We start from the raw sequence: 26570 nt of genomic DNA on the forward strand, positions 1-26570 counted from the left end.
TGCAGGTTGTGATGATTATCGTGATAACTTTGAATATGCAATAAAGAATGGTCAATTTGTAGTATGTTTTGCAAATAAGGTAATTCTGCACTAGTGTTGATCAGTAATCATGCTTTTATTAAATTGTAAGTATCACTGTCATTTAGTAATTTAGTCATTTAGTAATTTAGTTAGAATTGTCGTATTTATTTTGGTCGGGCGGTAAGGTCATGATCGGTGAGCAGTAATTGGAAGATCCCTATGGGTGGGCGTCACCCATTACGGATGGGAGCGCTCGAGGGAGGTGGCCATTGGCCCCTCAACGGGGAGGCGGTCCCTTCTCAGGATGGGCCGCCGAAAAGAAAGGAAAGGCGGTCAAGGCCCCTTCCTGGGTAGGAGAGGCTACAGCCCCCTCCTGGGGAATTTCCCGGGGCCAGGACATCTGCGACGGCAGATGTGGTAAGTTGTGTGGGGTTTGGGAGGGGGTTTACGCTACCTTCTAGACACCTCACACGAGTCCTCGGACGACCTTTAAATGGCGTCGAGTTTATTGGGGCCCCCGTCAAGTCAAGGGAAATTGGTAGATGCACGTGAGGTACACCTCTGTGCGGTCGCCCCTCACAAGTGAGGGGGATATTTTGGTTTAGGGATCTGACACCGGTTACGACCTTGCCGTTGGCCCTTAAACGTTAGGATGTACAATTTCAAGTTAAATGTTTTGTAGGATGTTAGTTCGGCTAGGTGAACCTTTGTATTAGAGAATATGTTAAGGTTAGCCAAACATCGCAATGTGGAAAATGAAATTGTACATAATATGAAACTGTTATTTTAATGTTTTAATTTTGTTTCATATTTTAATAAATACGGCCGGGAGGGTCACTCCCTCCCGTCTTCCAAAAGTTCAGAACCGTTTCCGGTTTCCCATTCCTTGGGGATTGTGTTGAGAGGGGGTGGCGGGTATCTCAGCCATATGGACGGCAGTTCGCACTGCACTCTGCCACTTGTGGAACGCAGTTTTTTTGTTGCGTCGCAAAGTTCCATGTGGCGAATCTCTGCGAACTGCACTCAATCTCTCTCTCTCATGTAACGCAAAGACAAGCCGTTACATGAGAGAGAGAGATTGAGTCTCCACAAAATTGTTAAAACTTAATAGATGAAATAGCTATGGAGTGCTACTAGATTAAATAGTGTTTCTCTGGCAAGAAGAAGAAGAATCGTGAGATAGAGAATGCCTGGATACTGAGCAATGCTGTGTCCCTGAGGATGGTCTTATGTATCCGTGGGACCTAAGGAAGACCAAAACCTAGACGTATTGACTTCCATTTTGTATTTGGGTCTTGATATATTTGGCATTTTGTTGGCGTCTGTGTTTTGTACATAAATGTAAAAACATTTATAAGATGTTTCATGAAAAATATGCATGAAATTGTAAATCTATTTTGTTGACAAAAGGGTGTTACACTACTATAAAGCTGTGAAATGGTAGTAGTGACAGTGTTGCTGAGAACTTGAATTGAATTGATTGTTCTCTACGGATACAACTTCTTTTTGAACATATATTCCCTGTGTAAAAAAATATTTTTTGTTCACCGATTAGGGTGACTTTATGAAAAATTTGAATAAGCATCTAAACAAATTCCTTGATGGACATTTGTATAGAGATAGTTATAGCCAAGTCAAAAAAAAAAACTCCTATGGAAACTAGGTCCTAATTATAACTACCTACTGGCGACTCTAAGTAGGTAATATCTATCTATCTATCTATCTATCTATCTATCTATCTATCTATCTATCTATCTATCTATCTATCTATCTATCTATCTATAGATAGATATAGATAAATGTAAGATAAATATATGTGTGTGTAGAGAGTAATACGCTATTTGTTATCATTCTTGAATGTGGAAAGGGCTATGACTCACGAGAAGTGAAGACTTGGGTGAGAAATAATGCCCCTCCCATCCTCAACAATTGTAAACAATATTAATGTTAATGAGAAAAATAGAAACGGTCCCCACGAGTGAATGGTAACCCCTGAATGGTCTGTGTTATGCCCAGGATTCTGTGAAGAGGAGGTTCTTCAGTTTCTTCCTGAACAGAAGGAGGGCTTTTTCAGACCAAAGGTAGCCTGGCAACCTATTCCACAGTTGCAGGATGAGGACAGAAAATGCTCGCCCTCCTTTAGTCGTGTAGTTAAACCATGGGCAGGTTAGCTGGCCACCCATGAATGACCCTAGGGTGCGGCTGGGGATGTATTTCCCCAGGCGCTCTTTGATGTATCTTCAGGCCGGTCCATGCAGGGCCTTGTGGGCGATATCAAGGCCCTTGAATCTTGCCCTCTGTTTGATGGGGAGCCAGTGAAGTTTTTGTAGCAGGGGAGTGGCCTGTGTGCATCCAGGGATCTTGAAGATCAGCCTGGCATAATATACTGTGCTCATATGCAGATATGGTGTATCCTATGGGATTATTTATTTATTTTAACAAAATGCATTTTTAAAAAAACAGGATACAATGGGTTAAAATTGTGCAGCATGGTATAATCACACTAGAGAGTCTTCATGACTACCAGAAGGGTTGTTTCAATGTGTAAAGTAATTTTTACATACAATCTGTAAGGTGGTATGAGGTGTTTTTCTTGTGTGATTTATTCATTCATTATATCACTTTATTCACTTGATAAAACCACCAAAAAAGAGAAAAAACAACATTTTCATTATACAAGCCATCCATTATTGAAAGTTAACATAAAATGGAAATAGTCAATAAAACAGTAAAAGACAACCCCTTCAGACACCACATCTATTAGTCTCCTTGATGCCAGAGAAGCTCTCAAAAATGATAAAACAGTAAAAGTATGGATTCCTTTGGAAGCATCTGCAGATAAAACAAGGCTGGCCTAACTTGGATAAAATTCAGAGACTTTAAATAGGTAGTTAAAAAACGTTTCCTCAGCCAGCTTAAATAAGAGTAAAACATTAAAAAATGCACAATGTCCTGCGTTTTACTTATTGTCTTAGCCAGAGGACAACCTTGCCTCAAACCGCACCAATCCACATATAGATGCCAAAAGAAGTTGAAGTTGGTTAAACCTAAACCTAACCAATAAAAACATATCTTGCTGTGAATGGACCATGGCTAGATATGGCCTTTAACAGAATATGACCCAGCACTGCAACTCCAGATGCTCTCTCTCCAAACAGGAACGGTCGAAGAACAGCCTTGTAACACACCCAACTTACGCATGGACAGGGAAAAGGGTCCACATAGATATCGGATCATGTGCCAGATCGAGGGCCAAACTGTCCACATGGATCAACCAATTTAGCTTTAATCCCTCCCTGCTCCAAATCTTAATCCAGCACAAATAGGGTTTAAGGAATATGAGATCTGTCACTTGTGCAAGGCCAAGCTCCGCCTGCACCGAACATGCTGGGGTAGAATGTAGGACCTGTACCATCTGACATAGAAATGTATACTCTGCCGATTCCTATTCAATTTCGCATAACTCCAGACCTAGTTGCCATATCGGAGTTGGGATATGCATTTAGCCCGGTAATTTTTTTATAAGGTCCCTTGGCACCCACAAGCCTAAATTGTATGCACAGCTGGAAACTGCCCTCATGGTTTTAACAAGCTTGGATCTTTTGGCCTCAATTAATGGCTTCCAACAATATTTGACATCAAATAAGACACATAAGACTTTACCCAGAGTGGAATTAGCCACCATAAAGGTCTTGCTGATTGAGGATTTTGGCCCACTACCATCACATATGACTTTGAAAAAAATGACAGACAATTCAAGGTTTCCCATAAATGATACCTACCTGGCCAAGAGTAGATCCAACCCATGAGCAGGGAGGGCCAGCGGGACTGTGTCATCCGCATATAGTAAAACAGGAAGGGATCTATCTCCAACCTTGGGGCAATCCACTGAGACTGATAATAAAAAGGGCTATAGCCCATTCACATATTGGGTAAACAAAATAGGGGCAAGAATGCAAACTTAATGAATGCCATAGCTGGTAGGGAATGAGCGGGTACCAGCAGTGCCCTGGGAAAAATACACTGAGGCAGAGGTCTTTGAAGAAAGAAGGACTAAGAGGGCCACAATACTGGGTCAATCCCCAGCTCACTAAGCAAATCGCAAAGTTTCACACGGTTCACCCTGTTGAATGCAGACGTAAAGTCCATAAATACTAAGTGTACAGATTCAGACCGGGAAACATATACTTGTTAATGAATAAATGAAGGTGCAGACACTGTTCTGATTAGACCTCTCTGCCTAGAAACCATATTGAACACAAAATATTATTCTCCTCTGCCCACTCCCCCAACATGTTTAATATCACCCTTCATAGGAACTTGACTTCAGCATCCAATAGAGATATTGGGCGGTAGCATTGTGGATTGTCTTTATCACCCTTCTTAAAAATAGGGACAATCACGGCTGTGGACCAGAAGGGCTGCATTCAACATCTGAGTCAAAGTGGGGCTCAAACCTCTACATTCGCCTTAAACATATCTGGCAGGATGTGTCTGGCCATGGGCCAAAATGCACTGCGTGACTTCTTCCAAACTAAAGATGACTGGGTTGCAAGCTGTGTCCTCTACAGCTGAAGTTATGCCACACTCGAGGTACCCTTGGTTATAGACATCTTCAAAATCATCGACCCACTGCTGATCCGGGATGTGATGGCATGCGACTTGGTCTGACCAATCCACAAAGCAAGAGCAGTTTACCACTTTCCAAAAAAGAGAATTATCTCCTGTTTCACATGTTTTGCACAGCTTCTCCCACTCTAACTCTCGCAATTTATCTTTGAAATGAAAAATAAATTAAATTGTGATTTTTAAAGAGCACTGCTACCCAAGGGTGTCTAGGCGCTAAGACTCTCAGTAGCTGAAAGGAAAAGTGAGTTAACCAGACTTCAAGTGCAGACCGTAAAGAAAAAAAGATATGAATACTGTACTAATTATTAAACAACCATGTTTTAAGAGCCTTATGAAAGGTAAGCAGGTTGTTTATGGATTTTGGTTTGCGAGGCATTGAGTTCCACATTTTGACAGTGGCCACAGCAAAGCTCTTACCTCCCCAGATGGCTCTTTTGATTTTAGTTATGAACAGATTGGCCTGAGAGGAAGATCTTAAAGTCCTGGATGGGATGTACCATTGAAAGAGATGTCTGAAGGATTCTGGGCCATCAAGATGAAGAGCCTTAAAAGCTATGCGCAGAGACTTAAACAGTTCTCGCTTTCTCACAGAGAGCCAGTGGAGTAAAGGGAGAGATTGGAAGACGGACTGATGTTTTGGTATACCAAGAAGCAAGCTAGTTGCTGCATTTTAAATCATCTGAAGCTTATGCAGACCTTTCTTGTGGGCGGTCAATAAAAGCCCATTACAGTAGTCTATTTTTTAAAAGACAAGTGCAGTGATCACTGCCTTGCGTAAGTCCAGAGGAATATAGAGGAAAACCTTCCTAAGTGATTTAAACAGAAAGCAACGCAACAAAGTGATGGCACTTGCATGCCCCACAAAGGACTTTGTCAAATTGGACTCCCAGATTTTTCACTTTGAGAACAGGAATTCGGGAGCTCTCATTTCTTAAGGCCACCATTTGACAGACCTGAACGATGGGCGTTTGCCGAAACGAAGCACCTCAGTTTTGCCTGAGTTAAATTTCAGACAATTGTTAGACATCCAGCTCCAGATCTGTTGCATACAGTCGTGGAAGCATTCTGCAGTCCTGTTTAGATCTTCTGTGACCGACACTACGATCTGGGTGTCATCAGCATATGAGACAGTTGAGAAATAAAAACTTTTAAACAATTAAGCTAGAGATGTAATGTATAGATTAAAAAGAGTTGGACTCAATGCTGATCCTTGCGGTACACCACAGGGTAGTGTAAAAATGTTGAACTGTGGCCATTGGATTCAACAAACTGAACTCTATCAGTGAAAAAGGATCTTAGGAGCTTACGGTCAGCGCCCCTGATGCCTAACTCAAACAGACGATTGATGAGAAGTCCTTGGTTAACGGTGTTAAACGCTGTAGAAAGATCGAATAAAATTAGGCAGTGTTCCCTCCCTTGTCTAAAGTTGCTCTGACACACTCAGAAGCTGTGATCAGCACTGACTCGGTGCTATGTTGGCTTCAAAACCCAAACTGAGATTGCTCCAGCAGCTTTTGTTCCTGGATGAATAGAGAAAGCACGGTGTTCATAGCTTTCGCTACCATCTCAGTCGGAAAAGGAAGCTGAGATATTGGCCTATAGTTGCTGGGGTTATCTACGTCCAGGTTTGGCTTTTTTTAAAGAGGGAGAATTTCTGCTACTTTCAGTTTTTGGAGGAAAGTGCCCTAAAAGGAACATTTGATTAAAAATCAATAATAGGTGACCGGGGACAATGGCAGAGACCAGCTGTAGTACTCTGGGTGGACAAGGATCAAAAGGCGACACTGATTTGATTTGATTGACTAGGTCTGTTACTTGACCAGTTGTGAGGGGAAAGAAAGAGGAAAGAATAGTGTTTATAGACTGATATGGCACTGATGATTGGGCGGTCAAGCTTGCTGCTACCCTGGTGTTGTTGCTTGTTTGGGAGCCATCCGATATCAACAACTGTGGGTTGTTAGTCATGCAAGCCTCTTCAGAGCTTTGATGATTATCGTGATAACTTTGAATATGCAATAAAGAATGGTCAATTTGTAGTATGTTTTGCAAATAAGGTAATTCTGCACTAGTGTTGATCAGTAATCATGCTTTTATTAAATTGTAAGTATCACTGTCATTTAGTAATTTAGTCATTTAGTAATTTAGTTAGAATTGTCGTATTTATTTTGGTCGGGCGGTAAGGTCATGATCGGTGAGCAGTAATTGGAAGATCCCTATGGGTGGGCGTCACCCATTACGGATGGGAGCGCTCGAGGGAGGTGGCCATTGGCCCCTCAACGGGGAGGCGGTCCCTTCTCAGGATGGGCCGCCGAAAAGAAAGGAAAGGCGGTCAAGGCCCCTTCCTGGGTAGGAGAGGCTACAGCCCCCTCCTGGGGAATTTCCCGGGGCCAGGACATCTGCGACGGCAGATGTGGTAAGTTGTGTGGGGTTTGGGAGGGGGTTTACGCTACCTTCTAGACACCTCACACGAGTCCTCGGACGACCTTTAAATGGCGTCGAGTTTATTGGGGCCCCCGTCAAGTCAAGGGAAATTGGTAGATGCACGTGAGGTACACCTCTGTGCGGTCGCCCCTCACAAGTGAGGGGGATATTTTGGTTTAGGGATTAAACAATATTAATGTTAATGAGAAAAATAGAAACGGTCCCCACGAGTGAATGGTAACCCCTGAATGGTCTGTGTTATGCCCAGGATTCTGTGAAGAGGAGGTTCTTCAGTTTCTTCCTGAACAGAAGGAGGGCTTTTTCAGACCAAAGGTAGCCTGGCAACCTATTCCACAGTTGCAGGATGAGGACAGAAAATGCTCGCCCTCCTTTAGTCGTGTAGTTAAACCATGGGCAGGTTAGCTGGCCACCCATGAATGACCCTAGGGTGCGGCTGGGGATGTATTTCCCCAGGCGCTCTTTGATGTATCTTCAGGCCGGTCCATGCAGGGCCTTGTGGGCGATATCAAGGCCCTTGAATCTTGCCCTCTGTTTGATGGGGAGCCAGTGAAGTTTTTGTAGCAGGGGAGTGGCCTGTGTGCATCCAGGGATCTTGAAGATCAGCCTGGCATAATATACTGTGCTCATATGCAGATATGGTGTATCCTATGGGATTATTTATTTATTTTAACAAAATGCATTTTTAAAAAAACAGGATACAATGGGTTAAAATTGTGCAGCATGGTATAATCACACTAGAGAGTCTTCATGACTACCAGAAGGGTTGTTTCAATGTGTAAAGTAATTTTTACATACAATCTGTAAGGTGGTATGAGGTGTTTTTCTTGTGTGATTTATTCATTCATTATATCCCTTTATTCACTTGATAAAACCACCAAAAAAGAGAAAAAACAACATTTTCATTATACAAGCCATCCATTATTGAAAGTTAACATAAAATGGAAATAGTCAATAAAACAGTAAAAGACAACCCCTTCAGACACCACATCTATTAGTCTCCTTGATGCCAGAGAAGCTCTCAAAAATGATAAAACAGTAAAAGTATGGATTCCTTTGGAAGCATCTGCAGATAAAACAAGGCTGGCCTAACTTGGATAAAATTCAGAGACTTTAAATAGGTAGTTAAAAAACGTTTCCTCAGCCAGCTTAAATAAGAGTAAAACATTAAAAAATGCACAATGTCCTGCGTTTTACTTATTGTCTTAGCCAGAGGACAACCTTGCCTCAAACCGCACCAATCCACATATAGATGCCAAAAGAAGTTGAAGTTGGTTAAACCTAAACCTAACCAATAAAAACATATCTTGCTGTGAATGGACCATGGCTAGATATGGCCTTTAACAGCATATGACCCAGCACTGCAACTCCAGATGCTCTCTCTCCAAACAGGAACGGTCGAAGAACAGCCTTGTAACACACCCAACTTACGCATGGACAGGGAAAAGGGTCCACATAGATATCGGATCATGTGCCAGATCGAGGGCCAAACTGTCCACATGGATCAACCAATTTAGCTTTAATCCCTCCCTGCTCCAAATCTTAATCCAGCACAATTAGGGTTTAAGGAATATGAGATCTGTCACTTGTGCAAGGCCAAGCTCCGCCTGCACCGAACATGCTGGGGTAGAATGTAGGACCTGTACCATCTGACATAGAAATGTATACTCTGCCGATTCCTATTCAATTTCGCATAACTCCAGACCTAGTTGCCATATCGGAGTTGGGATATGCATTTAGCCCGGTAATTTTTTTATAAGGTCCCTTGGCACCCACAAGCCTAAATTGTATGCACAGCTGGAAACTGCCCTCATGGTTTTAACAAGCTTGGATCTTTTGGCCTCAATTAATGGCTTCCAACAATATTTGACATCAAATAAGACACATAAGACTTTACCCAGAGTGGAATTAGCCACCATAAAGGTCTTGCTGATTGAGGATTTTGGCCCACTACCATCACATATGACTTTGAAAAAAATGACAGACAATTCAAGGTTTCCCATAAATGATACCTACCTGGCCAAGAGTAGATCCAACCCATGAGCAGGGAGGGCCAGCGGGACTGTGTCATCCGCATATAGTAAAACAGGAAGGGATCTATCTCCAACCTTGGGGCAATCCACTGAGACTGATAATAAAAAGGGCTATAGCCCATTCACATATTGGGTAAACAAAATAGGGGCAAGAATGCAAACTTAATGAACGCCATAGCTGGTAGGGAATGAGCGGGTACCAGCAGTGCCCTGGGAAAAATACACTGAGGCAGAGGTCTTTGAAGAAAGAAGGACTAAGAGGGCCACAATACTGGGTCAATCCCCAGCTCACTAAGCAAATCGCAAAGTTTCACACGGTTCACCCTGTTGAATGCAGACGTAAAGTCCATAAATACTAAGTGTACAGATTCAGACCGGGAAACATATACTTGTTAATGAATAAATGAAGGTGCAGACACTGTTCTGATTAGACCTCTCTGCCTAGAAACCATATTGAACACAAAATATTATTCTCCTCTGCCCACTCCCCCAACATGTTTAATATCACCCTTCATAGGAACTTGACTTCAGCATCCAATAGAGATATTGGGCGGTAGCATTGTGGATTGTCTTTATCACCCTTCTTAAAAATAGGGACAATCACGGCTGTGGACCAGAAGGGCTGCATTCAACATCTGAGTCAAAGTGGGGCTCAAACCTCTACATTCGCCTTAAACATATCTGGCAGGATGTGTCTGGCCATGGGCCAAAATGCACTGCGTGACTTCTTCCAAACTAAAGATGACTGGGTTGCAAGCTGTGTCCTCTACAGCTGAAGTTATGCCACACTCGAGGTACCCTTGGTTATAGACATCTTCAAAATCATCGACCCACTGCTGATCCGGGATGTGATGGCATGCGACTTGGTCTGACCAATCCACAAAGCAAGAGCAGTTTACCACTTTCCAAAAAAGAGAATTATCTCCTGTTTCACATGTTTTGCACAGCTTCTCCCACTCTAACTCTCGCAATTTATCTTTGAAATGAAAAATAAATTAAATTGTGATTTTTAAAGAGCACTGCTACCCAAGGGTGTCTAGGCGCTAAGACTCTCAGTAGCTGAAAGGAAAAGTGAGTTAACCAGACTTCAAGTGCAGACCGTAAAGAAAAAAAGATATGAATACTGTACTAATTATTAAACAACCATGTTTTAAGAGCCTTATGAAAGGTAAGCAGGTTGTTTATGGATTTTGGTTTGCGAGGCATTGAGTTCCACATTTTGACAGTGGCCACAGCAAAGCTCTTACCTCCCCAGATGGCTCTTTTGATTTTAGTTATGAACAGATTGGCCTGAGAGGAAGATCTTAAAGTCCTGGATGGGATGTACCATTGAAAGAGATGTCTGAAGGATTCTGGGCCATCAAGATGAAGAGCCTTAAAAGCTATGCACAGAGACTTAAACAGTTCTCGCTTTCTCACAGAGAGCCAGTGGAGTAAAGGGAGAGATTGGAAGACGGACTGATGTTTTGGTATACCAAGAAGCAAGCTAGTTGCTGCATTTTAAATCATCTGAAGCTTATGCAGACCTTTCTTGTGGGCGGTCAATAAAAGCCCATTACAGTAGTCTATTTTTTAAAAGACAAGTGCAGTGATCACTGCCTTGCGTAAGTCCAGAGGAATATAGAGGAAAACCTTCCTAAGTGATTTAAACAGAAAGCAACGCAACAAAGTGATGGCACTTGCATGCCCCACAAAGGACTTTGTCAAATTGGACTCCCAGATTTTTCACTTTGAGAACAGGAATTCGGGAGCTCTCATTTCTTAAGGCCACCATTTGACAGACCTGAACGATGGGCGTTTGCCGAAACGAAGCACCTCAGTTTTGCCTGAGTTAAATTTCAGACAATTGTTAGACATCCAGCTCCAGATCTGTTGCATACAGTCGTGGAAGCATTCTGCAGTCCTGTTTAGATCTTCTGTGACCGACACTACGATCTGGGTGTCATCAGCATATGAGACAGTTGAGAAATAAAAACTTTTAAACAATTAAGCTAGAGATGTAATGTATAGATTAAAAAGAGTTGGACTCAATGCTGATCCTTGCGGTACACCACAGGGTAGTGTAAAAATGTTGAACTGTGGCCATTGGATTCAACAAACTGAACTCTATCAGTGAAAAAGGATCTTAGGAGCTTACGGTCAGCGCCCCTGATGCCTAACTCAAACAGACGATTGATGAGAAGTCCTTGGTTAACGGTGTTAAACGCTGTAGAAAGATCGAATAAAATTAGGCAGTGTTCCCTCCCTTGTCTAAAGTTGCTCTGACACACTCAGAAGCTGTGATCAGCACTGACTCGGTGCTATGTTGGCTTCAAAACCCAAACTGAGATTGCTCCAGCAGCTTTTGTTCCTGGATGAATAGAGAAAGCACGGTGTTCATAGCTTTCGCTACCATCTCAGTCGGAAAAGGAAGCTGAGATATTGGCCTATAGTTGCTGGGGTTATCTACGTCCAGGTTTGGCTTTTTTTAAAGAGGGAGAATTTCTGCTACTTTCAGTTTTTGGAGGAAAGTGCCCTAAAAGGAACATTTGATTAAAAATCAATAATAGGTGACCGGGGACAATGGCAGAGACCAGCTGTAGTACTCTGGGTGGACAAGGATCAAAAGGCGACACTGATTTGATTTGATTGACTAGGTCTGTTACTTGACCAGTTGTGAGGGGAAAGAAAGAGGAAAGAATAGTGTTTATAGACTGATATGGCACTGATGATTGGGCGGTCAAGCTTGCTGCTACCCTGGTGTTGTTGCTTGTTTGGGAGCCATCCGATATCAACAACTGTGGGTTGTTAGTCATGCAAGCCTCTTCAGAGCTTTAGTTTGCAGGCAGATTGAGCCTGCTGATTTCTCATGTCATTTTTGCTAAACTGTGGTGATAAACTCAAATATGACCTTTTCACTTTAGTAATAAATGTGTATTTATTGCAGAAAGTAAACATAGCAGTGTAATGACAATCCGTTAAATCACATAACATTGATCCATAGTCCGATCCTGGGCAAATCAAGATAATAGATACATTCACCATATATATCTTAGCCTCCCCCATTCACCTATAGGTCTTCTTCCACAAGTTGGGCCCTCCGAGATCGTCCCATTGGTTCCTCATTTTCCACCGTCAAACATGTCATCCCACAATATGCATTCCATTTCCCCCACACTTTGGTCCACTTATTGGGACAGCCTCAGCTCTCATAGACTCCCCTCTCTGCAAACATACACCAGTCCATGTCTGTTCTCCACTCACTGTTGGAGTCGATGTGGCCCTCAACAGTTTGGCTATGTTTCTTTTGGCGACAATAAATCCTAATGTCACCCAGAGGCACTCTTTGCTGTTAAGATCTATCTTTTTCCATATATTCAAGAGACACCATTTTGGTGATTTGGGCACATCCTGAAGCCCCGAACATCCTCATATCATGTGAATATATTGCCTGCATCCCCTAGGGCATTACGCCGACTTGGACATCCGTATTTTGACTAATGTGGCACAGACAAAGTATGTTCTGTGGAAAAGTTTGGGCTGTATTAATTTAAAGAGGGATCTAATGGCCAGATCTCAAGTGGAAGTCATAGCCTCCTGTGTTCATCATCCTTCAGGTTTTCCAGGTCATTTTCCCAGTGTTCCCAAAGTGTGGACAAGAGTTCTATGGAGTTATTAGGGATTTTGCAATAAGTGAGGGATATCAACTTCTTTTCCATATAATCATTGAGCAATTTGTCTTCTGGGGGAAGATTCTGGGAGCTCTTCCACTTTTGGCAACACTCACCTTCTGCGCATGTCTGACTTGGAGAAAATAGAAGGCTTCAGAATGTGCCAGTTGGTAGTCCTTCTGTAGGACAGCAAAGGGAAGCACCCCCATCCACAAGTCCCCCACCGTCAAGTTGCCAATCAGGTTCCATTAGTTGAAGCCCTGCTGCTTTGCTAAGAGACTCAATTTTCAGGAATACCACAACGGGGTTGCTTGTGTAACTTTGCTTCACCAGCCCAAGGCCACCAACAGCTCCTGCCAGACCTGTACCGTCACTAAAGTCTGGCTGGGCAGCAAGCTGCTCTTACCCCCTCCATATATCACCCTATGATAGCCTCCGGGTTCCATGTTGCTATTGATCCATTCTTGACTCCAGTTCATCGGGGGCAGGTGCACCCAGTGGTTCACCACGGTAATTGGGCTGCCCAGCACAATTTCTGGATTGCTGGAAGCGTATCCCACCACCATTACCAGCTTCTAGTAAATTTTGGGAGAAAAATCCAGGGGTCCCCCCTATCAGAGGAGCGAGCGAATCACAGTGACCACCGCTCAGAAATACGTGGTCGGCACCAGATGCGGTGTGTTCTGAAAGAAATACAGGAAGCAAGGCAGGGCTATTATCTTAAAAAGAGATGCCCTTCCCAAAAGGGACAGCTGCAGGGCTCTCCAGTATTGGGCACCATTTCCCAAGCATTTCAGTGAGAATTCCAATTTGCGGTTATAGAATATTTTGGGGTCTTTAGTTATGTAAATCCCTAGGTAGCAGACACCCTCAGAGGCCACCCTTACTGCTCAATACCTGGGGAAAAATGGGGGATCCCCTAAAGAATATATTAGCGATTTCTCTCAATTGATGGTGCATCTGGAATATTTACGATACAGGTCAAATATGTGAAGATGTCTGTGGAGCATCGCGCTCAGGTTCAGAATGTACAATAGGATCTCATCCTCATAAAGGGAGATTCTGTCTTCCCACTACATAGACCTTTGTAACGCGTAGCCCCTTATACAGACTACCAATGGCTCAAGCACTAGTGCGAAAATCAATGGGGTAAGGGGGTACCCCTGCCTCGTGCCTCAAAACAGTGGAAGATGTTTTGATGTGGCCCCATTTACTTTCACTTAAGCTAGGAGTATAGGAATCTCACCCAAGCCAAAAACTGGGGTCCAAATCCCTGTTTCTCCAAAACTGCAAACATGAATTGCCACTGCACCGTATCAAAGGCCATCCGTGCTTCCTTTGCATCTTCCCGTAGTTCAGTTGACCTGCCCAGTACTCCATGTGACCGTCTCAGGTTAAGAGCAGTGCTTCTGCCTTGCATAAATCTGAGTGGATCATTGACCGTATGACTTGGGTCAGAAGTGTTGCCAATAATTCCGCCAGTATTTTAACTTCTGTATTTGGTAGTGAGTTTGTCCTATATAAGGCACACTCCTCTGACACTTTCCCTTCCAAATGGATCACCACATTGTTTGCTATCCTTTGATCTCTTGGCAGACACCCTATGTCGCAACCCTCCCGGAACATCTTTAGTAGAAAGGGTGCTACCTTTGCACTCATGAGTTGGTACAGTTCAATGGGCAGGTTAGGATCTCCAGTCTCCATTGAATTTAAACCCCGAATGACCTGGGTGACTTTGCTTTACGTGAGTTCTTGGTGGAGGAGGTCTCTGAATAAGTGCTGGGGCTCCGAGTTTTTCCTTAGAAGTTCACCACCGGCACATAATGGTGGCATAATCTTGATTTCACCTCACGACTCTTCAATCGACCACCACAAACTTTGTGCTCCGGTAGACCAGGTATCCAAAAGTCAGCCAGCATTTCCCACACCTTCTCAATGGTGGCTGCGGAGGATGGGGGTATAGAAACTCAAAGTACTCAGCGAATCTTGGCTGCCATACCCTGCCTTTCCCGCACCCTGTTATCATCTGCCCCTTCACTTCGAATACTTATCTCAACGTCACTTCTCGTTTGTTAAGCCATGCTAAAAGTTTACCTGCTGTATCTCCTACCTCACAGAGGTAGTGTTGCCTTACCGTACTTTGACTGCCTCATCAACCACCTCTTTAAATTCCCTCCATTTTAAGGTCAGGCAGTACCTTACCAGCTCATCAGCCTCCGAGACCAGGTGGGGCCTTCAAATCTCAGATCTCCCATTCCAGCGTTCCTAACTTAGATCATCTTTCTTACTGATTGTCTGCCACCAATGAGATACCTTGATCCCTAGTAACAGTTTTGAATGCCTCCCACAACACCACAGCGGAGTCAACTATTTCCTCATTCTCTGCGATATAGTGGTCTGTGTATTCCTGAAGTTTCCCATGGATACTGGGTATTTTAAGATACCAAGGGCTAATCACTCTCATACGGTTCTGGGCCGGTGGGCTGTGTCCATAGATCGCACACACCGAAGAGTGGTCTGAAATGACCCGGGCAAGAGGATGAGTCTTGTGGAAATTGGGGAGATGATGGGTCAATGTGAAAATGTAATATATATGGGACAGACTACCATGCGTCCCCAAATGGAAAGTATTGGCGCGCCATGGGATTGTGGGCCCCCCACATGTCTGCAAGGCCTAGCGCCAACAAGAAGTCTGCTAGGGTCGAGGCATGTTGGTCCCGTGGTCGAGCAGGCCATCAATTTCATGACAGAGGGCCATATTGTAGTCTCCGCCCAGTAACAGTTGGCCCTCAAGGACGCAGAAAAGCAATGGCCCAAACTCCGGAAGGACCTGGCCATGTAGTCTCAGGGTACATAAAGCGAGAGTATATTGAATACTTGCCCCTACCAATGACCCATGACTGTCACATTGTTCCCATGAGTTTTGTGTGTGACTTGTTGAACTATAAATGGGAACAAGGTCTGCAAGAGCATACCAACCCCTCTAGAGCCTCTTGTGTATCCCAAGTGTGCACCATCATGTTTCCCCATCTATTCATTGAGACATAAGTTTTGCCCTGAAGGTGTGTCTCTTGAAGCAAGACTACATCTGGAAAGTGTCTTTTCAGATTTTGCAGGATCACTCCCCTCTTTATGTTATCCCCCAAACCCATTAACATTCCAAGATAGGAGTTTAATATTGTGTTTGGATGACATGGAAACGTTTGAACCTGTCCACTCGGAGAACTCTCCGACTCCAAGATCCCTGGACAGCCAAATTGTCCCCTTGACCAGGCAGAGAGAGGCAAAACCACTTAGTCGGACTGTGCATTGTATGAAGATCACCTTCTCTGCTCGGAATATAATCGCCACACACACATAAAACACACATATCTCTGTTGTTACCCCCCACCCTACAGGGCGACTTCAAACTGCCTGCCCCCAAACTATACAGCATGCCTTTGAACCCAATTGTGCAACTTAATGTGTGAGATGTGTGACTATGAATCTGCACTCCACTACAACCCCCTCTATTCAGCTTATGTTGTCACTGTAATAATATTTGCAAATCCAGTCGCCATAGTATTTCCATAATCTTACCAGAGAGTTCATCTCTTAGTCTCAGTCAATTAGCGCCATTTTCCCTAGGGCCCTTTTGGGTCAAAGTCCCTCTCTTCTAGGAACTGCACACACAGTCCATGGGGCACTCTCAATCAGCTCCATTTCATCTCCGAGCTCCTCTCATATCACACCTTGCTTCTCATTGGGCTTTAGACTGGGCCCTTGCTTGAATATTTTTGTCTGGGATTTCTTGTCTTGGGATGGTCTACAGCCATTCTACAAGTTCCACACCTCCTCAGGGGTATCAAAATACATATCTTGTCCTCAGCCACCATGCATAGCCTAGCCGGGAACTGCATTGCATATTTCGGTTCTCTGTTACTCAGGACTTTTTTTATTCAAGGAAGGAACGCTACATTTGTTAAACATGTAAGGTGAAGTCCAGGAAAAAGGTGACGGTGCTGTTGTCCCACTTAACTGGTGGCGAACTCTGCACTTTTTGCAGGATTATGTCCCGATCCCTATAGTTAAAAATGCGAGCAATGATGGGGCGCACAGGGCTGGCTCCACTGAAAAATAGTCCCCTGGGCTGCAGGTGTTTAGTATTAGCCCCTCCACAAAGAGATCCATTGACGGTCCCTCTGCACGTTCCAGGACACCAATTATCCGGATGTTGTTGCTACGTGACTGTCCCTCGGCATCCTCCATTCTCGCCTCTAATGTCGCAACAGTGTATCTCAACTCCCCAACTTGGGTCTGTAGGGTCTTCGTGTCCATTTGGAGTGTGGTTATAGAGTCTTCTGCATCCTTCAATTGAATGCCCACATGTTGCAGATCCACGTGCATTAGGGTAACTTCTTCTGTTATGGAGTCTATTTTGCCTTCCTGGTCCGCCCGTTCAGCAACTTTTATTGGGTCAAATGTGGTGTCACTGTCAACCTAGTAGTCTGCATGTTTGGGCATTGTAGGCCAATCATGTCAACTGGCACCAAATCCCTCGGCTGAGCCCGGGTCTTGGATATATATCGGTCATTCACAAATAGTGATGGAAGCCCCATCATATTTCCTCATAGATGGGTCTCCTCAAGGCAAGACACTCCTCTCTATCTCTCCAGACTCCACTTTTTGGACCCCTCTCAGTCTAGCCCAGCCCTGTGTCCCATGGAGCCTCTCACCTGGGCGAGGTCCCGGCCAATGCATTTTTTTTCTGGCCTCATCACTTCCTGGCAGGCGCAGCGGCGGGCCCGGTCCACTCCTCGGGGTTGCTACTTCTCACTTGCAGTCCCAACATGCTCTGGGGTCAGGATGTCATACTTGGCCCCAATCTGCTTCTCAGGGAGTGCCTCCACCCCCTGTCATGGGGTTTCCAGCACACTCGACCCCTCTCCGGACTCCGGTAGGTCCCCGGCCCAGGAGGTGGGTGGACTGAGAAGGCTCCATGTCGGGCACCGGCAGTAATATTTGAGCACCACTGTAATGGGCTCCCTCTCTTCACCTCAGTGTCACCTTCACTCACAGGCACACCCTAGGGGTCCAGGCGACCTGCTTGGACAAGGGGACAGTCTCTCTCTCCCGCTTCGGTGTCACCTTCCTGGTAGTGGTTATCTTTGTCAGCGCTCCGGCGGCATGTTGTGAGGCTCTTCTGTGTGTGCTCGTTCGCAGACCCCTCCTCACTCTAGGCTGGGGAAGCGCCGCCTCAGCCAGCCCTCAGCTGCCAGCAGCTCCCCAGACGCCGGACTCTCCAGTGTAAAGCTGAACTCCACTGAGCTATTCTGGTGGCAATCAATGGATCCTGGGACGGATATTATGGAGTAATTTGGTGGTGTGGGAGCTCTTTCAAGCTGCGGCCATATTGTACAGTAGTGGGCCATGCCCCACCCCCCCATAAATATGTATTTTTTACATATTTATTATTATATTGCAATGGTCCAATTCCAGTTTATGTTTGAATGGTTCAAGGATGGAAAATACAATGGGCATCTTATCAAGGGGCCGCGGTAATCATCGCAAGCACGATTTGCATTATTGCCATCTATCGCCAGTTCACATTGCCGTGTTAGCGGCGTATTTGCAACACTTTGCTGACAGGTGATATGAAACCCAGTGATAGATGGCGATACACATCAATAGCAGCAGAATACAGCGAATTAAGGACAGCGCTAATGAGAATGTTGTAAATAGGGAGATGTGGACTTAACCATGCAATCCACCTCCCATTTAACTTATAGCTAAGTCGGGATTTTTTGCAGACGTAGGAATCGGGCATAAACCGCAGTTCGCGCAGCTTTAATTATCGCTTCTCTTTTTTGGGGGCGGGTTGTAAATACTGCGGTGTTTCCTTAGCGACTTTTTTAGTGTTGATTTTCAAGGGAAAGCCTATTTTGCATCTGATTAGCGATGTATATCACTAAGACGCAGCTATGCGCTAATGCATGTTAGTGCCGCCTTGATGATTGTGCGATGTGTAAATCACTGCTTTTCTGGTGCTATGTGCCAGGAAAACGGCGATATGGCCCTTGTTAATATGGTCCTATATTCTTTCTGAAACCTGCTTCAACTTGAGAGATCTTTTTACTAAAGGCCCATCAACAAACGAACTGACAGTGAGTGTTCATCGCAATATCAGAGGACCTCATATTTTGCTTCGGTTTCTGGATTCGTTTCACCTGAGAACGTTCTCATTATCAGCATGCTTTGGGTAAAACATGGTATAGCGTCATTAGACAAGGCACACAACCCGCTTGAGTAAACTAATCACTGAAACCTTACTCTAGCAGACCAAATCTCCGCTACACTTTAGTCAGTTCCACTTCTGACCTTTGATGTTACTTTTAATAAAAAAGTGCCACTCCAAATTTTTCCTCAACATTTTTCTACCACCAATCGCTTTGATGAAGCCCAAGGGAAAGCCTTAGTTTTTGGTCTTGAACATGATTCTTTCTAAACAGTTAAGAATAGTTTGTCCTGGTTACTCCTACTCCCACCCACTTTTAATCAGGTTGTCTCACTGTACTCTATCCAACTCTCTTCTCCCTTTCCTACCCCTCTCTCCCCTTCCCTTCCCCTCACTCACGCTCATGTTCTAGCCTCATTCACTTTCAATGCACTTCCTGCCCGACCTCCCTTCACTACCCGCTTCGCCAGTCATCCTTTATGCAGTAAATGTCCACAGGTGCTGCGGAGAAAGCAGTCCTGCAGCGCACTTTACTTTAATAGGGTCTGTTTGCAAATAAAGCTTGCACTGCTAATGACTGTCATATGTCCCTGCTCTGTATGTTAATGAAGCTTCGAAACCCCTGTCATTATAAAAGTGCCAGAAAGGACAGGATTGGTCGGGGAAAGGTACAAAAAAATCACTTGACTTCACACCCTTGTATACCTAGATTGCTTTCTGTGTAGAGATAACAAACACCATGTTTTGAAAAACAATACTTATGATGTAGTGGCTTATTTTACAAAAGCAGAAAGCTAAAAAAAACAAGCATTGGCATAGCCAATAGGTCCCGCCTTTGGGACCTTATAAGTATTTAGTTATCCAGCACAAAATCCTTGGTGCAACAACATCAAGTGTTGCATGGCTAAACACTTTAAGGTCCCAAAGGCAAGACCTATTGGCTATGCCAATGCTTGTTAACAGTTTTGCTTTGTGGTTGTTGGTTCCTGCATCCCACAGCACACAGGGCAGGGTTAATCTTTGAATTTGCTTAGCTACGGAATAGGGAATCAACGGGTACTTCCCAGAGGCTTTGTTGACCTCTTGTTTGAAAATACATTAGATTGACCATCTAAGTTTTTATCTTCTTTTCCACTTCTATGCAGTCAATACAGTCTGTGTAGTGCCAATGTCAGAATTATAAAAACAACTTTCTCGATTTTATATAATAATTGCAACAATTTTCATATTTCATTTTAAAACCATGATCTTCGGTAATGATTAAACAATGTTGGATTATCTTTAAATTAAAGGAAGTGCCCATGTTTGAAACAATTTCAAAATTGTAGATAAATAACTTATAAAATTAGGTTATGAAAAGACCTTTTACATCATCAGTGTGGAAGTATATTAACTGTGAAGGCCAGTGGCATGACCTAGAGTAGGCTGGTAAAGGAAAAGTCTTCAACTTTCTAACTTGAGAATAATCAGGGTAATTCTTCCACCACTTGCTAAAAATTTCAATAGTTTTTCCAGCACCTTTCAACTCCATATCTAGAGGTGGGTGCTGATGGAAAACTCCCTAAGTCCTGAAGAAAGCAATGGAAGATTTTTTCCTGGTGGATTCGGTAAACAGTCAAAATATCGAGTAAAAAATATTGAATGGACATAATATCGATTTTAAAATATAGAATGGACAAAATATCGAATGGACAGAATACAGACATAAAAAATATCGTTTTTGAGGTAAGTAATGTAATATCAAATGCTAAAAATATAGAAAGTTAAAATATCGAAGTATATAATATAGGTTATTAAAATTATCGATTTTTAATAATATTGAATTTTTTATAGTGCTTTTTTATGTTATTATATGTGTGAAAAGTGTGTATTTATGTTATAATTTATTTTAATTAATGAATTTTGTTTTTTTAATTTTTGCATAATTTAATTCTGTAGCGGGTTGTGAGTTTATAGGGGATTAGGGTGGGAAGTAATTTTATTATAATTATTTGAATATGTACATTTTTTTATTGGTATTCATTTTTAATTACTTGTTAATTAATTTATATTTGGTAATTAATTAAATTTTAATTGGCAATTAATTTTAATTAATTGATTAATTGATAATTATGTTAATTTTACTAATTTATTTTCTGTAGCTGGTTGTGGGTTTATAGGGGAATGGGGTGGGAAGTAATTTATTTATAATTAATTAAATATGTAAATGTATTTATTGGTATTCATTTTTAATTAATTGTTAATTAATTTATATTTGGTAATTAATTAAATATCAATTGGCAATTAATTGTAATTAATTGATTAATTGCTAATTATGTTAATTTTACTAATTTATTTTCTGTAGCGAGTTGTGGGTTTATAGGGGAATTGGGTGGGAAGTAATTTATTTATAATTAATTAAATATGCAAATTATTTATTGGTATTTATTTAGAATTAATTGTTAATTAATTTTTTATGGGTAATTAATTACATTTTAATTGCCAAATATTTTATTTAATTGATTAATTGCTAATTATGTTAATTTTACTAATTTATTTTCTGTGGCGGGTTGTGGGTTTATAGGGAATAGGGTGGGAAGTAATTTATTTATAATTAATTAAATAATTCAATGTATTTAATTGTATTTAATTTGAATTCATTGTTAATTAATTTTTAATTGTTAATTAATTAATCGTTAATTTGTAATTAATTTGTATTATTAGGTAACTATTTGTAATAATTAATATTAATTTTTAATTTTAATTCATTAATTATTATATTATATTAAATTGGAAATTACTTTTAATCAATTTTTTATAGATATTAATTTATATTTTTTTAAATAATATATGAAGTATTTACTTTCCCTACTGTTGCACTCTCTGGAGTGGAAATAGTAATTCTTACCCCTACGCTATCCAGCGCTTTCCCTACTGTTGCGCTCTTTGGAGTGGGATTAGTAATTTTAACCCCTACGCTATCCAATGCTTTCCCTACTGCTGCACTCTTTGGAGAGGGAATAGTAATTTTTACCCATACGCTATCCAACGCTTTCCCTACTGTTGCACCCACTTGAGTGGGAATAGTAATGTTTACCTCTACGCTATCCAACGTTTTCCCTACTGTTGCACTCACTGGAGTGGAAATAGTAATTTTTACCACTTTGCTATCCAACGCTTTCCCTACTGTTGCACCCACTGGAGTGGGAATAGTAATTTTTACCCCTACGCTATCCAACACTTTCCCTACTGTTGCACTTTTTGGAGTTGGAACTGTAATTTTTACCCCTACGCTACTCAACGCTTTCCCTACTGTTGCACGCACAGGAGTGGGAATAGTAATTTTTACCCCTAAACTATCCAACGCTTTCTCTACTGTTGCACTCACTGGAGTGTGAATAGTAATTTTTACCCCTACGCTATCCAACGCTTTCCCTACTGTTGCACTCTTTGGAGTGAGAATAGTAATTTTTACCGCTACGCTATCCAACGCTTTCCCTACTGTTGCACTCATTGGAGTGGGAATAGTAATTTTAACACTCTTGCTATGCTACGGTAATAATATTGTATATTTTTTAATAATAATATGTTAATATATATATATGTTTTAACAAATAAAATTGTCTTTTTTTATAACTTAAATTAATTATTTAATAATTTTAAGGTTATTTAAGTATTTTTAAGTATATTTTAGTTATTTATTTTTAATATTCTTTTAATTTTACATTCATGTTAATAAATTTGATATTTTTATAAAGTACATATTTTTAAACGACATTTTTGATTCGATATTTTTGTACTTACCTGTTTGTAGATAGGGCTTCGATATTTTTGTAGTCGATATTTTGTAGTCGATATTTTAAATACCCATATTTTTGTAGTCAATATTATGTCAGTGATCCGTGATTGTACATCAGCAGCAGACAATGTTGGCTCATAAGGGGCAGAGCAGTTGGCACTGAATCCAAAATACATTAATAAAAAGGAGAAGGAAAGACACACGTTTACATTTCAACATTCGTAAATGTAAAAGATTGATGGACTTGCCTAAAAACTGTACAGTGGTGTGCTGTCATACCTGTACTTGTTCAGACTGGGTCCTCGCAGAGTGTTGAACAGTCGTTCTCAATGGATAGGCATGAAATGCTGGCCAAATCAAAGGCTTCTGATAGAAGAAAATGTGAATAAAGCAGAATCTCAATAGCATGCATCATTTTATTGTTTAATTTGTTTATTGAGTTTTAACATTTAACCCCTTCCATGCTCATGACGAGCTCAGCTCGTCATACAGTACGCTGCTTGTGTGCTCATGACGAGCTGAGCTCGTCATGAACAATGGGATTCATAGATCATCAGAGTGGAGGATGAATTGCTGTAGCATTGATAGTGTTAAATCCTTACAGGTATTACATGGACACGCACAGTAAATCACATTGTAGCTAGAAGGAAAGCAAGGGGCGAGCTCAGTGTCTTTGACGACACAAATTAATGAGCATTCGCCTACAAACACAGCATGTGGGTCAAGTCCGTCAGACAAGTGCCGACCTACATATGTTCATAGGGGTCAAAGAATAATAAAATTTGAGATCTATGCATGAATACTGCAGCAGTCCTCAACAGAGTAGTACATTCCAGTAGCATTAAACATACATGACCACTTATATTAACAGCATCAACTAGTAAAAATTCAAATAGCCTCAGTCCATTCCTAGTGGGTTACAATCACAATATAGCATTAATCAACACAGTGCACCACACACCGTAATCACAGTATATTTCATCATCAGATGGTGGACGTATGTTCCTCCTCATGCCTGGGAGATGGATCAGTGGTACTGTATGTCTTCATATCCCCCTTTAAAGAGGTTTTGAGATTAGTCAATATGGCGACCCAGTTTGAGGAGATGGGATATTTGCAGAGCCCCAAGTTATCTTCCCTGTGCTGGGCCACTCCTTCAACCTTAGCCATTTTACAGTGATTATAGGAGCAGGTCCATGCACCATTGTGACTATGGCAGGGACATAGCTGTTAAGGTTAAGTAATAGCCATCTCTGCTGCTCTGTTAGGTGTACCCAACATCCTTCATCATTCAACTTCCCTATTCCGTTCCACAATTCTTTTTCTTGAGAGGATGCTTCACTTTGTATTTCCCGTACATTATCCATTGTGGTCTCACACATTCCAGATGCAGGTACCCATCTAACTATGCCTTCTATGTACATAGTGCTATGTTTTTTGATGGTTCTAGTCTTCACTGTTAGGTGGAGTGGTGTCGCTTACTGGTTAGTTGCGGCAGACCCGGAAGCAGAGGTCGGCCCGGGACCAGGGTTCGATTCCCGACGCGGCAGGGTCTTGGGTCATGGTCAGCGGACTTGATAATTCTCGCCTCGGTGCCTACTCCAACCATGGGTCCCACTCAGCAACTCTGGGCAATAGCTTGCTTAATCTCTGCTAACGGCCCCATCAGCGCCGGGGATGCTTGTCTTCACCTTGGAGATGCCCAGGAGGGGCCATCTCACAGGGAAAGCCAGGATGGGCTCCCCAGCGGTATACAGCGCCGGGACGCCCCTTTGCTGGGGCAGCTGTGCGCTTTACAAGTATACGACATTTAACATTTATCTGCAAATGCATTAGCCTGATCTATGTCATCAGTGACTTTCTTATGTGCACTGCATTTAATGTGGCAAAATTCTTCAACAATGTCAGTGCATCCAACTATTGCAAGACCAATTCACCATGTTGTATGCATGCCCCGTGTAATGTCAAACATCCCTGTTCTGCCCAGAAACTCTCAAAACTATGGAGCACCCGAAATGCTACTGGGAATCCATATAGATGTTAACTACAAGGTCTATACTCAACTTAGAAAGCTCTAATCATGGCTATCAATTCCCCAGCCTGAGCAGAATTGTGGGGTATCTTTTTAGTCTCAACTAGTGTTTGAAGTGTAGTAATTGCATATGCTGCTATGGTCTTCTCATCAGGCAACTTGAAACATGGACTATTTATGAACAGCACACCCTGGGGTCAGATAAAGGTATATCGGTCAGGTCTCCCAGTCCTTTAATTTATTCCACTGTTGCAAACAATCATGATCAACCTTTTCTTACTTCAAAGGGAGGGGTAGTAACATTGCCGGGTTCAAGATGTTACATCATTTTAGGGTTATATTAGAGCTGAACAAAGTCAGATGTGCACTGATGAGGTGCTGTGTCTTTGTCTTATTTAGTAGAGTATCCACCCCATGGGGTACCAATACGGTAAGATCATTGCCTCCAAATCTTCATTTTGCTTTTCTGCTGCAGCAGTTGAAGCCACTACGCGTAAATGACTAGGCAAAGCTTTAGCAACTGGATCTAAGATGGAAGAAAATTAAGCACAAGTCCTATTCTTCCCACCTTGGTCCTGTGTCAAAACTGACAAAGCAAAGCCCCTCTTTCATGCACAAATAAAGTAAAGAGTTTATGGTAGTGTGTATTTCCGAAAATAAAGCTAACTTCAACTGTAGGTAGAGATTCTCGCATTCTTCAATCCAAGGTAAAGGTTCACTAACATCATTAGTTGTGAGGGCTAATACAGGTTTACAAATCAAGGTGAATCCATTGGCGGCAAAAGGAAGTTATACCTATGAAGCCACGCACTTCAGATTGAGTGTTAGGGTGTGGCATTGATTGACTCAATTTCATTCTATCTGGATATATGCATCTACCTCCCTTTGACAGGAGGTGACCAAGACAGGTATCTTGTTGATAATACTGTAATTTGGAAAGCAAAAATGTATGTCCTATTGGAACAAATGTTGGAGAGAGGAGACAGTGTCATATTTGCAAATTTTTCAGTGTCCAGGGCTTTCAGAATGTCATCTATATACTGTATAAGGATCGATCTACCAGGTAGGGATATTTCATCAAGTTGCTCGTCAGCGCCTGACTGTAAATACTTGGCCTGTCTGTATACCCTTGAGGCGCTCTGCAAAATGTAAATGAGCGGCCAGCTAGGGAAAATCCAAAAGGAAGCTGGCTTTCCTCAGCAATAGGGGATGCTGAAAAAAGCATTCTTAAGGTTAAGAACTGTGAAATTTTGAGCAGTTGGAGGAACCCTAGTAAAGATGAAATTCATATCAGGAATCACCGGGAACTGGGGAACTACTGCCTTATTGACAGCTCGTAAATCAACAACTAACCAATAGGTATTTTTTTTACCTCCTGCCCCTTTCAAACCACCGGACTTATAGGAATATTGCATGGGCTTCAAGCTATCCCCTTTACTATGCCAGCATGCACAAGATCTGAAACTACTTGATTAAGGCCCTCCTCCCCATTTTTAGATATCTTGTTTAGTGGTATCCAAGGTAATTTAAGATTGTCTTTTATTATTATTACAACTGGGTCTATATCCATACTGCCCACATCATTGTCACCCTTGGCCCAAAGGTTGGCATTAATCGCACGCAATTCTGGTGGCAGAAAAGCAGGTCTGGAAAACATGCACTTGTCATATCGGGTAGGGTCCATAGTTACATAAACGCCATCAGGGGTACAATGTATAGTAGCATGTAATTGTTTCAGCATGTCTAGGTCTAGCAAATCTTACTGCAATATGTT

The 26570-nt window shown here is 42.2% G+C and overlaps 1 protein-coding gene across 2 annotated transcripts in view; it reads right to left on the reverse strand.

The window, feature by feature from the left end:
* The window catches only part of LOC147747656 (uncharacterized), a 624300-nt gene that overhangs the window by 130798 nt on the left and 466932 nt on the right, over positions 1-26570 (reverse strand). The window contains exon 4 of one of the 2 annotated variants that reach the window (XM_086936344.1): positions 23044-23130. The exons of the other annotated variant lie outside the window; for it this stretch is intronic. Coding sequence (XP_086792470.1) covers positions 23044-23130 — 87 coding nt within the window. The remainder of the gene's footprint in view (positions 1-23043; positions 23131-26570) is intronic. 2 annotated transcript variants of the gene reach the window in all.

This window comes from Lissotriton vulgaris, chromosome 1_1 (assembly GCF_964263255.1).
Source record: "Lissotriton vulgaris chromosome 1_1, aLisVul1.2, whole genome shotgun sequence".
In the NCBI taxonomy this organism is placed as follows: Eukaryota; Metazoa; Chordata; class Amphibia; order Caudata; family Salamandridae; genus Lissotriton; species Lissotriton vulgaris.